The sequence below is a fragment of the Hemicordylus capensis genome, chromosome 1, assembly GCF_027244095.1.
Source record: "Hemicordylus capensis ecotype Gifberg chromosome 1, rHemCap1.1.pri, whole genome shotgun sequence".
Taxonomy (NCBI): Eukaryota; Metazoa; Chordata; class Lepidosauria; order Squamata; family Cordylidae; genus Hemicordylus; species Hemicordylus capensis.
The window spans coordinates 38,155,530-38,168,433 of NC_069657.1; the positions used below are offsets into that span (position 1 = coordinate 38,155,530).

General features: G+C 40.3%; 1 protein-coding gene and 1 long non-coding RNA gene across 3 annotated transcripts in view; one reads left to right on the plus strand and one right to left on the minus strand.

Annotated features, from left to right (window-relative positions):
• Positions 1-7,119, plus strand: part of KCNK10 (potassium two pore domain channel subfamily K member 10) — a 137,396-nt gene extending 130,277 nt beyond the window's left edge. For both annotated transcript variants that reach the window (XM_053276640.1, XM_053276649.1), the window contains 2 exons: positions 3,495-3,637; positions 4,957-7,119. In XM_053276640.1, the coding sequence (XP_053132615.1) occupies positions 3,495-3,637; positions 4,957-5,577 (764 nt within the window). In that variant the 3' untranslated portion in view covers positions 5,578-7,119. The remainder of the gene's footprint in view (positions 1-3,494; positions 3,638-4,956) is intronic.
• On the minus strand, positions 1,513-6,917 carry LOC128336667 (uncharacterized). Its single transcript, XR_008312033.1, has 3 exons — positions 6,848-6,917; positions 3,518-3,781; positions 1,513-1,952 (listed from the first exon to the last, which is right to left on the minus strand). It is a non-coding gene; the product is annotated as an uncharacterized LOC128336667 (long non-coding RNA).
• Positions 7,120-12,904: the final 5,785 nt, after the last annotated feature.

The window sequence follows — 12,904 nt, forward strand, 5'->3', positions numbered from 1 at the left end:
ATCTCTGCTAAGCTGTGCAGTCTCAGTTTATTTAGTGGGACTTGCCCAAGAGTGCTGTGAATGAAGGATGCCCAGCAGCGTTGGCTGGGAAACTGCTCTTCACATCTGTTCCTTATCTGTCTGTCTGTCTGTCAGTCATATTCTTCCAGCAGCATGGGCTTCACTGCTTTTAACAAGGGTTAACAAATGCTCTCAAATGGGAATGGAGCCTTGTGTTAAAGGGACATAATTTATGCAATTTGTTCTATGTGTTACTATGAAATTCCATTCAGCGTAGGTAGATTAGACATCTAAGTGTTCAAATGCTAAATTAGACACAATGCACGGTATGAGTCTTGAAAAATTAGGAATATTTTCAGGATGTCCAACAAGTACAGTAGCTGATGTTCTGATTAACTATACTCGAGGAAGTCCCATTGAAATTAAAGTTAGGAATGCCTAACTTGTCCTTTTTAATTTCAGTAGGACCTCTTTGAGTACATTTAGTCAGGATGTCGGCCACCGTTCAGGTCTTGACTAAATGGACTTAGGCAGGGCAAAAGCCAACCAAAGATAAGCACTTTTAAGCCCTGTTGATTTTAATTTATTTTAATTTATTTTAAAAAATATTTTATATTGCCCAAAACCTACATCTCTGGGTGGCTTGCAACAAAATAAAAACAGAAAGTAAAACAAAAGAGCCATTTTGGAAGGGCAGTATATAAATCAAACAAACAAACAAACAGTTAAAACAAAAATGAAAAGTTTAAAACATTACAACAATTTAAAAAATTTAAAAGAATATTTTAAAACGGCACTAAAACCATTAAAATAATATTAATTAAAAGCCTGGGTGAACAGATGTGTCTTTAAAGACTTTTTAAAAGCTGTCAGAGATGGGGAGGCTCTTATTTCACTAGGGAGAACATTCCAAAGCCTTGGGGCAGCAGTGGAGAAGGCCCATCCCTGAGTGGCCACCAGACCAGCTGGTGGCAAATGCAGATGAACCTCTCCAGCTGATCTCAGTGGGTGATGGGGTTCATGATGAAGAAGACATTCTCTTAAATACCCAGAGCCCAAGCTATTTAGGGCTTTATAGGTTATAACCAACACCTTGTATTTTGCTTGAAAACATATTGGCAGCCAGTGTAGCTCCTTCAATACAAGGAGCTACAATAATTCTGATTACAACAGAAAGATTTGAGCACATGCCTAATCGGTATCATAAAAGTGCTTAACTATCTTTTATATCACTGTATAATGCCAGGAGCTGAAGGTGAAGCAGAAAACTTCAGATCTTGTACATTAATTTGTATTTTTGCAGAGGGAAATTAAGCCAATCTCAACATTACAAACAGATCACTGAATACTTTATGGGATTTATAGAGATGGGATCAGGCTTGAATTTTGTGACACTGGGTGGGTTCAGATGACCTAGTATCAACTCAATAACATGCTCATAATGTCATCATAAATAAATATCCTGCTTCTGTTGTCTTTTTTTAAAATGGTGGTTTGTTGTCTTATGTTTTTTGCTGTTTAACTTTTAAGGTTTTAAATGATTTATATAGAATTTTATTGTATTTTAATTTTTGTAAACTGCCTTGAGATGCTTTATGAAAGGCACTATAAGAATTGAACAATAAAAACAAACAAACAAATAATGTAGGGGATTTGTCCTGCTGAATTTAGAAGTCTGTCTTACAGAGAATCAGCATGTGATGAAAGCCTCAAAGGATCAGGCTACCATCCATGTGCTAATAGCAATCATCCCATGAACACGATGGTTGTCTGGATCCATCCACTGTTCTATGCTGTCAGCTTTCCAGGACATCCTCCCTTTGGTCTTTACTAAAAAGCTCTTTTTAAAATGTGGATGGCAGTCTACTGTAGAATGGACACACATGCCAGTTACGCCAGAATCCAGGCCCTTTGTTTTCATTGATCTGGAAAAGAATCTGTACTTGATAGAGCTGAAAAACAAAAGTGGTTGGGGAAAATTAGCAGCATTTACTTTGCACTGTCTGCTTACTCTGTGTAACATATCACCTTAATTTACTTTACGCGCCCTCCCCCTGGGACCTGTGTAATGAGAATAAGCTCACTGCACCATAGCAACAACAGCGCCTATCACTTGCCATTTCTTATACGAAAAGCCATAAAGCTGAAACAACACATTGTGGAAGTTGAGATTCTCATCCAAAACCATATTGTGTGCTTTTTTTTTTTTTTGGTAAACGACTCTTCAGTCATTGTGAGCACGCTCATGTACAGACAGGGTAGAATGCACTTTAAAGCTTCATTGGAATGGATCAGAGTGTTAACAGCCTGTAAAAGTGCAAAAGCTCAGGAGGAAGGAGGTGGGAGAGAAGCTGGAATACTGAATCGTAGTACAGAAAGAACATTCTTGAGTTCTCCCTGCAGCCACATTTATGTAAATGACAAGCTGTGAGTCTTTCTCAGTGAAAGTAATGACAAAGATTGGATGAGAAAGCGGGGTGGGGTTTAGGTTGTTGCATCACAAGTTAATCATTCTTACAATCTAGATGTGAAGATAGCGTACATATTTCAAAATCAAACTTGAATTTAGTATTCCCAAATTTTAGAAGAATGTATTTGGTCTGTAGATTGATCTAGAAATAAGTTCAGGCTATCTTTAAAAAAATAAATAAAATGAATTTCAGTGTGAATGATTCCAGAAAGAATAATTAGTATACTTTCTGTCCGACCCTTGGCTCTTAGAGCAGACGCAGAAAGGGAAAGAGAACTTACCACAGTAGCTGTTTTCTCTGGAACTAACATTGCTCATTCACCCAGTTATGAAGGAGAATCGCGAGACAAATGCAACTGCCAAAATACTGCATTCCAGTTTTTGCAGTACTGTCCTCATGTCTTTTTAAAGATCTGGATTTTGATAATATTTCTGGACTAAATGTATCAGTCAGTGAACAATGAGGACTGGCATCAAACTTCTGTTGAGGCATCTTGTGGGAAGAGCAGTCCATGAGGCAGCTGGTGATGCATCTTGCCTTTCAATATTGCTTGCCCTGAATTTCCTGGTTGCTCTGCCATCACAACATAGTCCCTCCCTCCATTGATTTTCAACAGTCAGGAGTTCTGACCTTTTCTCTCTTGCTCTCTCAAAATCTAATTTGGTTTGTAGGGAAACACGTGTGCTAATATATTTTTTTAAAAATATAAACAAGGAAATGATAGGATTGCTATAGCTGCAAAGAAAGAACTGTCAATAAAAGGGGCGTTTTCTGTGATGCTGGGATTTGCTCTGTTTCTGTATGCACGTGTTTACTATGCTATTTCAATCCCTGCAGAGGTTCAGGCTGCTGAAGTTCAGGTCTTAAAGGCTCATTTTAAGGGAGTGAGTCCCTGTGGAACCACAGTCCTGCTTGTGGAAACAATCAGTAACAGATTGTGGAAGAGCAATCATTTAGCATCTGCATCAAAATGATGTCTGAGTATGAGCCCAAATATTATGGTTTTCCCCCCTTTTATCTTAGGAGGAAATGCTGACATCCCTTACCGTGAGATGTACAAGCCCTTGGTCTGGTTCTGGATCCTGATTGGCCTTGTATACTTTGCTGCTGTCCTCAGTATGATTGGAGATTGGCTACGGGTTCTTTCAAAGAAGACTAAGGAAGAGGTAGCTGCCGGAAACTGATTGATATCTGTGGGCTTGCCATGCTATTAGTGCTGATTTTGGGTTGCTAGCTGCCATTCTGAGCTTCCTTTTCTCCTTTCTTTCTGCATTAGAAGGGTGGGTCTTATTAAGCTTGTAGTATTGATCCTAGCAGGTAAAAGACAGGGAACCATGAGTGGTCTGAATCACAAGCATTTTAATGGTCAAAACTATCATAATGGGCAGCTTTGCATGATCTGCCCAAAGTAAGGGGAGGGGGGAATGTTGGGAAATGGCAGTTCGGTTACTGTGTGGGATTCCCAAGATTCCCCTGACATTCTTCCAAGATCCTCCACCCAACTTCAAGTAGGTGACAAGTAGGTAGAGGGTTTGGGGAGAATGTTGGGGGAATCTCAAGAATCTGGTGCAGGAAACAGGCTTGGGCAAGTTAAAATGTCACACTCACTGAGAGCAAGTGTTGCTGGTTCCCAACATTTCCCTGGCATTCCCCCACTTCCTTAGATTGGGCAAACTGTGTGAAGCTGCCCAATGGAGAAAGAAAACAACAGAACTACCATTTCTACTACTATTTATTCTTCCTTTTAATTAAGAGTCTGAAACAACTGGCACTGTATAGAAAAACAGTAAGCATGTTTAGGATTGGTCTGTAATTATATATAATAGTACTGCAACAAAGGGTCTCAAAGGGTGCTTCTGAGCCCTTAATAGCTTATGTGAAAGGAGACATTTGGCCATTGGTTTTCCCATGTGGCTGTGAATGCATTACTTTGAACAGTATTAATGAGGTATAGGAAGCGATAAGAGCCTATACTTCCAGCCAATGCAGATTTTTCCATTTGCTTAACAGCTGTAGAAGTTTCTTATTTTAAGTGTTGTTAATAATAATAATAATAATAATAATAATACAATATAATAAAATAATAATAATAAATAGTGGCTGGCATCCTAACAAAGCACTGGTGCTTTTTGAGATGCACTAGTGGTGTGAACACAATCATCTAATTCAGCAGCAGCACTTGCATGGAAGAGAGAGGGATTTCATTGACCTTCCCTTCCTGCAGAAGACTCTGTGCCTTACAAAAACTATGTCCCTGATGGTTGCACAACCCTCTGGGACATATCATTGGATGACACAGAGTACGTCCGGGGGGAAAGGGAGGTCATCAAAATTTCTTCCTTCCCTATGTGAGTTCCAGTGCTGAGTTACTCTAACACATCAGCAGCACCAGTGCATCTTGTGCTTTATTAGGAAGTTCATCATCATAAATCATCATACTATAATTCCCTCAGCACTTTTTGACTTTTGCATGTTTCCCTGACAGGTTGGGGAAATCAAAGCCCATGCAGCTGAATGGAAAGCCAACGTGACTGCTGAGTTCAGAGAAACCCGGAGAAGGCTCAGTGTGGAAATCCATGATAAGCTACAGAGGGCGGCCACCATTCGGAGCATGGAGCGGAGGCGTCTAGGGCTGGACCAAAGAGCCCACTCACTGGATATGCTCTCACCAGAAAAGCGTTGTGTCTTTGCTGCCTTGGACAGTGGCCACTTTAAAGCTTCATCTCAGGAAAGCATCAACAACAAGCCTAACAACTTGCGCCTTAAAGGGACAGAGCAGCTGAGCAAGCATGGGCAGGGGGCATCAGAGGACAACATCATCAACAAGTTTGGCTCTTCATCCAAGCTGACCAAGAGGAAAAACAAAGACCTGAAAAAAAGCATCCCAGAAGATGTACGGAAAATTTATGAAACCTTCCGGAACTACTCCTTGGATGAAGAGAAGAAGGAGGAGGATTCTGAGAAAGAGTGTTACTCGGACCATTCTAGTACGGCTGTTCTCACCAACTTTATTGAGCAACACATGGACCTGGAGAATGGAACAATCCCCAATGAAACCAAAGAAAGGGAACATGAAAACAAATCATTACTTGAAGACAGGAATTAAATGTAAAAAAACAAAAACCCAGAGTTATTGACTTTAATGAACCGATGTTAGTCTTTTCTATATGTTCAAGATATATATATATAGATAGATAGATAGATATATGTATCAAGACACGTGCCTTATACAGACTCCTAATTCAGTCTGAATTACATAGCATCCTAGAATATTTCACTGTGCCATAATGACTGAAGCTTGCTCTGCCAAAAGAAATCACAAATAAAACACTGGAGATTGGAATCCGAATGCGACATACTGAAAATATCAGCCTACATATATTTACCATGGAGAAACTCAAATGCCATGGTAATACAGCTGGAAAAATGAACACCATGGCAGGAATGTATGAGAGCAAAAACAACCATCTTAGAAGAGCATTTTAAGAAGCAAGGATATAAGGCGTGTATCTTTTCAACGGATCACAAGTTCCTTGCTCCATTCATAAATTCTTTGAATTCCTTTTTCTAAAAAGGCAGAATAATGGGGCGAACTTTCAAGTTTAAAATAAGGCAGTGTATTTATGGTTTGGCATAGGATCCAGATGTGATTGTTCCCCCATTTTGTATTAAAAAATATAAAACCAGATGCATTTGCTTTCTATAATCCAAAAAAGAATGCCTACGCACAAGGAGGCTACCTGGATGGTGGTTGATACATCAACAAAGACAGAACAGAATGCTTTTTCCAGGGAGAAAACACACACACAAAAACAACATATTGTGAATAATGATCATACCAAATGAAAATTTAAAAGGGGGGGATAACCCCTACCCTTGGAAGAAATACCCATGATATACTAAAAATACACTGAAAAACTTCAAACTGCAGAATCTGCATTATTTAAGGGAGGAAAAATATCATAACCTTGTGCTTGGTTCAATAAGCAGTGAGCCACCTTTTAAAAATTTGTTTGTGTTCACACTTTGTATCACTGAAGGAGCTTCAGTTTTAATGCTGTAATACTATGAAGACAGAAAGCGAAGCCTTTGCATGATGTCAACCATTTGCTATTCTCTGTAGCAGAATTTGAATTTTTCAAAATAGACATAAGTGCATATACCATGTTAAGATGAGGGGCGGGGCAACTTTCAAATCTCAGGGCTCTGTGTCCCTATTGGGGGTTTAGGGTTTAGGTAAGAGATACAAACAGCTCCCCAAAATTCCATAAGGATTATGAAGAAGGTGATGATAAAATGTGATGGAAATATTTTAAGTGCTTATAGCTTTAAGTGCCATTAATACCATCATATTGTGCAAATGTTTAATCACATACTTTGCTGAATATGTTTTCATTTTTTCTCCTGTTCACTCTAGTCTTCCTTCCTTCCTTCCTTCCTTCCTTCCTTCCTTCCTTCCAAGTTCCTTCTTAAACAAATTATATTTTTGTTTCAAAGCAAAAACAAACAAGCAACAAATATTTACACATTTTTATTCATTGTCATATTCTGGATAAGCAGATATGGAAAGCACAAATTGCTTCAGACTTCGAAATGAATGTTAAACTAAGAGGATGTGAGAAAATTAATTAATGGGAATGACAAACGATGCTGGATCCCATGTGTGTTTTATTTTGCGTACATAAGAGAAAGGCACAAAGAGACAGAGATGCTGATCATTTAAGAAAAACAGTTTTGCTTGGAATATGTGCATAAGCTCATGCATCATCTAAAAATCCTTCCAATATTATTCAGTGGCTGTTCCTAAGTAATGTAGTCTATTTGTTGATGGTTTTCCAAAACGCACTAGACACTGTGGGTTTAAACCTACCTGACATTCACCCTTCCCCATGTTATCGGCTAACTACAATTATGGAGGTACAATCAGTTATAGTGCTGGTTCTCACAATCCTTCCCATGTCAGATAAATTAAAATCTGAGATCCCCCGCCCCGCCTCGAGCATATATTATTTATTTATTTATTTATTTAATTTGATTTATATACTGCCCTTCCAAAATGGCTCAGGGCGGTTTACAATTAAAACAAGCCACTAAAACAATAAAAACCAAAACAAATTAAAAACAATATAGCAATTAACAATATAAAAACATTTTAAAATAGGATTAAACAGTTTACAGTAATTAAAAGCCCCAAAATCGGGTTAAAATTTAAAAACCCTGGAAAGCCAGGCCAAACAAATACGATTTAAGACGTATTTATATAATGAGAACTCAGGATTTTTTGTCAATCTCAGATGGTTCCATGACTAATATACATTTAGTCAACATTCAATTGAGTTCCATAATCCAGGATTTGAAGTTAGTTTATCGGTGAAATGTTGGTGGGTTGTGGTTCCATCCAAGATAGTTGACTTTGGCTTTTCAATTAACTGACATGGGGATGATAATGAGAACCAGCCCGTCGTTTCTATAATCACATCTTGAAAAGCTGGTAAAGTTGCACAGTGGACTCAACCCCAAAGTAGAATTGGCTCTGGGTTTTGAAACCACCACCCCTTCCATTGTGCTTGAGTGGAAGGCCAGTGGCATCAGTTAGAGAAAGAGTTTGTGTGGACTCGTGCTAGATCTTTTAGTGCCCTTGGTGACTGGTAATCAGAAAATCACAGCTGGATAAAGTAAAGTTCTGCTTTGAATCACAGGAAGGAGATTGGGGATGAGGCTGCAGATCAGTTAAAGAGCACATGCTTTCCATTTGGAAGGTACCTGGTTCAGTCCCTGCTGTCTTCATGCAGAGCTGGGGAAAATCCACTCAAACTGTGGAGAGCAGACGATTTCAATACAGAAAATACTAAGCTAGATGGACCAATGGTCTGACAGTAGAAGGTAGCTGCTTATGTTCAGGATTGAGAAAAAAGCAAGTAAGACTAGCATCCCAAAGTAGTTCTATCGTTTTCTCCTCTAATCTGTTCCCCACCCATCTATTGAAGCAAATAGTAGGGATGTGTGAATCAATTTGAGGTAAAATCAATTCAACTAGAATCTGGTTGATTCGAGTGATTCGACCTCGAAACAAATCTGCTCAGTCACACCTGGCCAAATTCAAGCTTGAATTGAATCTCCCCAGATTTGAGTGGAATTGATTTGAGATTCCAGTTACATATTTCCCTTATTCATTCCCCCTGATCCCCAGCTTTCATTAAAAAAAAAAAAGCAGCAAAGCTAAGCTCTAGCCCTTGAAGAAGTGGAGTTATGGAGCAAAATGTGTGGTCACTATTTTTGAAGAGTTTAGACTTTTTGGTGTGTAATGACTTTTCCTCATGATGAATCTCTATGATAATTCATTACACACCAAAGAGTCTAAACACTTCAAAAATCCCATTAAAAATGAACTGATTACCCCACTGCCATGTGGGTGGGGGGAATTAGTGGCACCCCATGTGCCAACTGCCCCCCAACCCACAAGCCAGTAGGGTACTCAGTTTATATTTTAGGAATCTTTGAAGTGTTTAGACTTAGAAGACTTTTCCTCATAATGAATCCCTATGCGGCTTCATTACACACTAAAGAGGCTAAACACTTCAAAAATTCCTAAACTGAGTTCCCCACTGCCTTGCGGGTGTGTGTGTGTGTGTGTGTGTGTGTGAGAGAGAGAGAGAGAGAGAGAGAGAGAGAGAGAGAGAGAATATATTAGTGGCACTCCATGTGCCAACTACCCCACCAACCCACAATCCAGTGGGGCACTCAGATTATATTTGAGTACTCCACAGGGTTGCGGGTTGCAAAGGGGGGACTTGGCACATGGGCTTCCAAGGGGGAAGTTTGTCACTACTTGCCCACCCACCGCCAACTCTCAAACTTTACTGCACTTCCCAGCCACCTCTGCACCAGTGCTGGGCGGCCAGTTAAAAGCACCCCCCCCACAGTGGGCTACATGGGGGCACTTGTCCCGGACTCTAATGCTTCCTGCTGGGGCAGGGGCTGAGAATTCCAATGAAAGAATATCTGAGTTTCTGACTTGCACAGGCCTGATATCGATCAAGATGAATTATACGCGCAATATTCCCAGAATCCACTAAGATAATAACACGATTTTTTAAAAAGAGATAAGGTTAGTCTAGCAGGATTTATTTTTGACAAATCCATGTGGGCTTCTAGTAATCACTCAGTTCTTATGAAAATATTTGAGATGGACAGCTTTATAATCTGTTCTGGTATCTTCCCTGGTATCAAAGTCAGTCTGACTGACCAGTTTGTAGTTTTCCAGATCTTCCTTCCGTCTGCTTTTTGGAGATTGGAGCAACATTTGCCCATCTCCAATCTTGTGGCACTTCACCCATTCTCTAGGATTTCAGAAAGAGAGAGGTTCTGAGAGTACACTGACCAGTTACTTTAGTAGCCTAGGGTGCAATTAATCCAACCTAGAAGATAAACTCATTTAGAGCTGATAGGTGTTTCCTGACCAATGCCTTATCAGTCTTGAAATGTAACCCTGGCCCCTCACCATTCACACTGCTTTTCTAAGTTTGTACACAGTTCCTCTTTGGGGAGAAGTCAGAGGCAAAGAAGTTGAGCAACTCTGACATCTTTGACACAACTGGTCTAGAACATGACAAAGAGATGCTTGATGAATCCATAATTTAAAAGCTTTGGATGACATTGAGCATGAAAGAGGCTGCTCCAAACAAAAACCTCAAAACCCCACAAAAGGGTTAGAAAAACAACTCCCCTCCCACCTGTACAATTTATGGATCCGTTGAACAAAAACAGCTGCTAATGCTTTCACGGTCAGCTACCTTTCACTGCATGATCAGATACAGAGAATTACATTCTCTTAACATGCACTCTTTGTGTGATAACCTTGAAAAGGTAACAGCATCTGGACTCTCTAATCCCATTAATCTGAAGTTGTAAAGGCCTGATCCTTCAAACTGTCAGTTGTTGTACATCAGATACGTAACATTTCAGGTAAAACGCCCACTTTTAAATGTCAGCTGTTAGATAGTTTTTGGCTATAAGCTTTTTCATTAAGGCAGACATTCCCAAGGTTTATACCAGGGCATACTAGCATGCTGTGTTTAATTTAACAAAAGAAAGAAATATTTAAAAGTTTTGGGTAGCCAAAAGTACCCACACATCAAGGAGGCTGCCTGTTGTGTGTGTCTCTATGGGCAGCTTCACATGATAGTGACATGTTGGTAAAGTGTCAGGATGCAAAAGCACACAATCCTAGTGGGCATGACGTCTGAATGCAGCCAAGTTCGGTTCCCGCACCATGTTACCAAGATTCTACTGACTTTGTCAAACCAGCTTCAAATCTTGGCAACAGAAATTGGTAGAATCTCAGGAGAAACAGGGCAGGAATCAGATTTGGTCAACATTTTACTGACTCGTTACTGGCTTACTGGCTTGCAACAGATCATGTGAAGCCATCCTATGATTCTCTGCTCTTCAGGCTTGCCTCCTTTCAATCAGCTTCCACTGGAGATATGTTATTCTGCATCTTTGTATTGGGTGTGGGGACACTGGCATTGTCTCCCTGCTTTCCTTCCATTTGGGGGAGGGTGCAGGGAGGAAGTGGTGACAACTACTCCACCAAGAGAATCATTCACCATCCCCTATCCCATCTACTATGGTAAGCCCACTATGAACCTTAGGAACATAGGAAGCTGCCTTCTACCAAGTCAAACCATTGGTCCATCTAGCTTCATACTGTCTACACAGACTAGCAACGGCTTCTGCAAGGCTGCAGGTGGGAGCCTCAGCCTTATCTTTGAGATGCCAGGGAGGGAACTTGAGACCTTCTGCACACAAGCATGCAGATGCTCTTCCCAGAGCAGCCCCATCCCTTGAGGGGAATATATTACAGCTCTCACACATAAATAATAATGAACTTTATTTGTTAGCCACCCCATAACAAATTGTTCTCTGGGTGGCTCACAACAGAGGATTAAAACATGCAATAAAAACACATAACACATTAAACCATAACAGACAAAAAAGGTGAAAAGAAAATACAAAATACAATACAGGGCAGCTTAAAAACCTATTTTAAAATTAGTTAAAAATCTGAAAATCAGAATTTAAAAGGCCGGGGTGAACAAAAAGGTCTTTACCTGCTCTTTACCTTTATCACATGTCTCCCATTTAAATGTAAACTAGGATGGACCCTGCTTAGCAAAGGGGACAATTCATGCTTTCTACCACAAAACCTTGGGAGAGCAACCAGGTAGGAGGGGGCCTGCAGATAGCAGTTTTCCAAGGGTCCTTGCAAACTTAGAGCTGGCCCTGTATTCTTTCATGGGTCCTAATGCCATTGACATTGCTTACTGACTAAATTCAATTTATTACACCCCAGTGTTCCTCTATGATTTATTACACCCCAGCTTTCCTCTGTGACTCAAGGCAGCATGCATGGAGTACCCAGGTGGTCTCCCATCCAGGCACTGACCAATCTAGAGCGCTTCGCTTCATTGAGGTGGCTACATCATATGCCTTTGGATCATGGTCTTTAAAGTTTAAACATCCCAGAGCCAAAAACCTTGTATTAGACAAGAAATGTAGTGCAGACCGAGACTGAAACACAGATACACATAGCAAGAGGCAAAAAAAGAGGTTGTACTTATCACTGGTCTTGTGAAACCGAATCCTACACATGAGCAATGTAGAAGCAAAGTCCCACTGAATTTAAATGGGCTTACTCCCAAGTTAGGTGCACATGACTGTGACCTCCTTAGCTGAAACTGAAGCAACAGCAGCATTTGTAGCACAGGCTGACTTCTCTACACCAGGGTTTCTTAACCTTAGGCCCCCAGATATTGTTGGACTACAACTCCCATCATTCCCAGACACAGCCTCTGTGGCTGAGGATGATGGGAGTTGTAGTCCAAAAACATCTTCAGGCCCAAGGTTAAGAAACCCTGCTCGACACGGTAGTCTGTAAGTTACATTTGCCCCCTTCACCTATGTAAGTCATCCATTTGAGAGTCTGGAAGGTACACCCTGGAACTTCATCAACTGTGTAAATTGCTACAAAATAAGCTGCTCCTTCATACACTAGTTTACCTGTACAGATATATGTCTCACAAGAGTGAAGGAATTGATTGAAAGAAACATTTAAATACAAGGCATCTGTGGCTGATTAGCAGGATATACACACATCTATGAATTAACCCTTAGCTGAAGGAACTGGCCTACTCCTTCCCTGCTTACCTTAAGTATTTAAACATTCATACCTCACATTTCAAATGTTCAAAGTGCTTTACATACATTAAACCTGAGGGCCAGCCTAGACATGACAGTAAACATGCCGCTGCCACAGAAAATGGCAGTTGTATCGTTAACTTCTACAGTTCTCTATATCCGCTAGTAGAATTTTACCTCATGGTGTGGTATCACAGTGTTCTGTGTTTCTTCACCTTCCCACTCCACAGAGT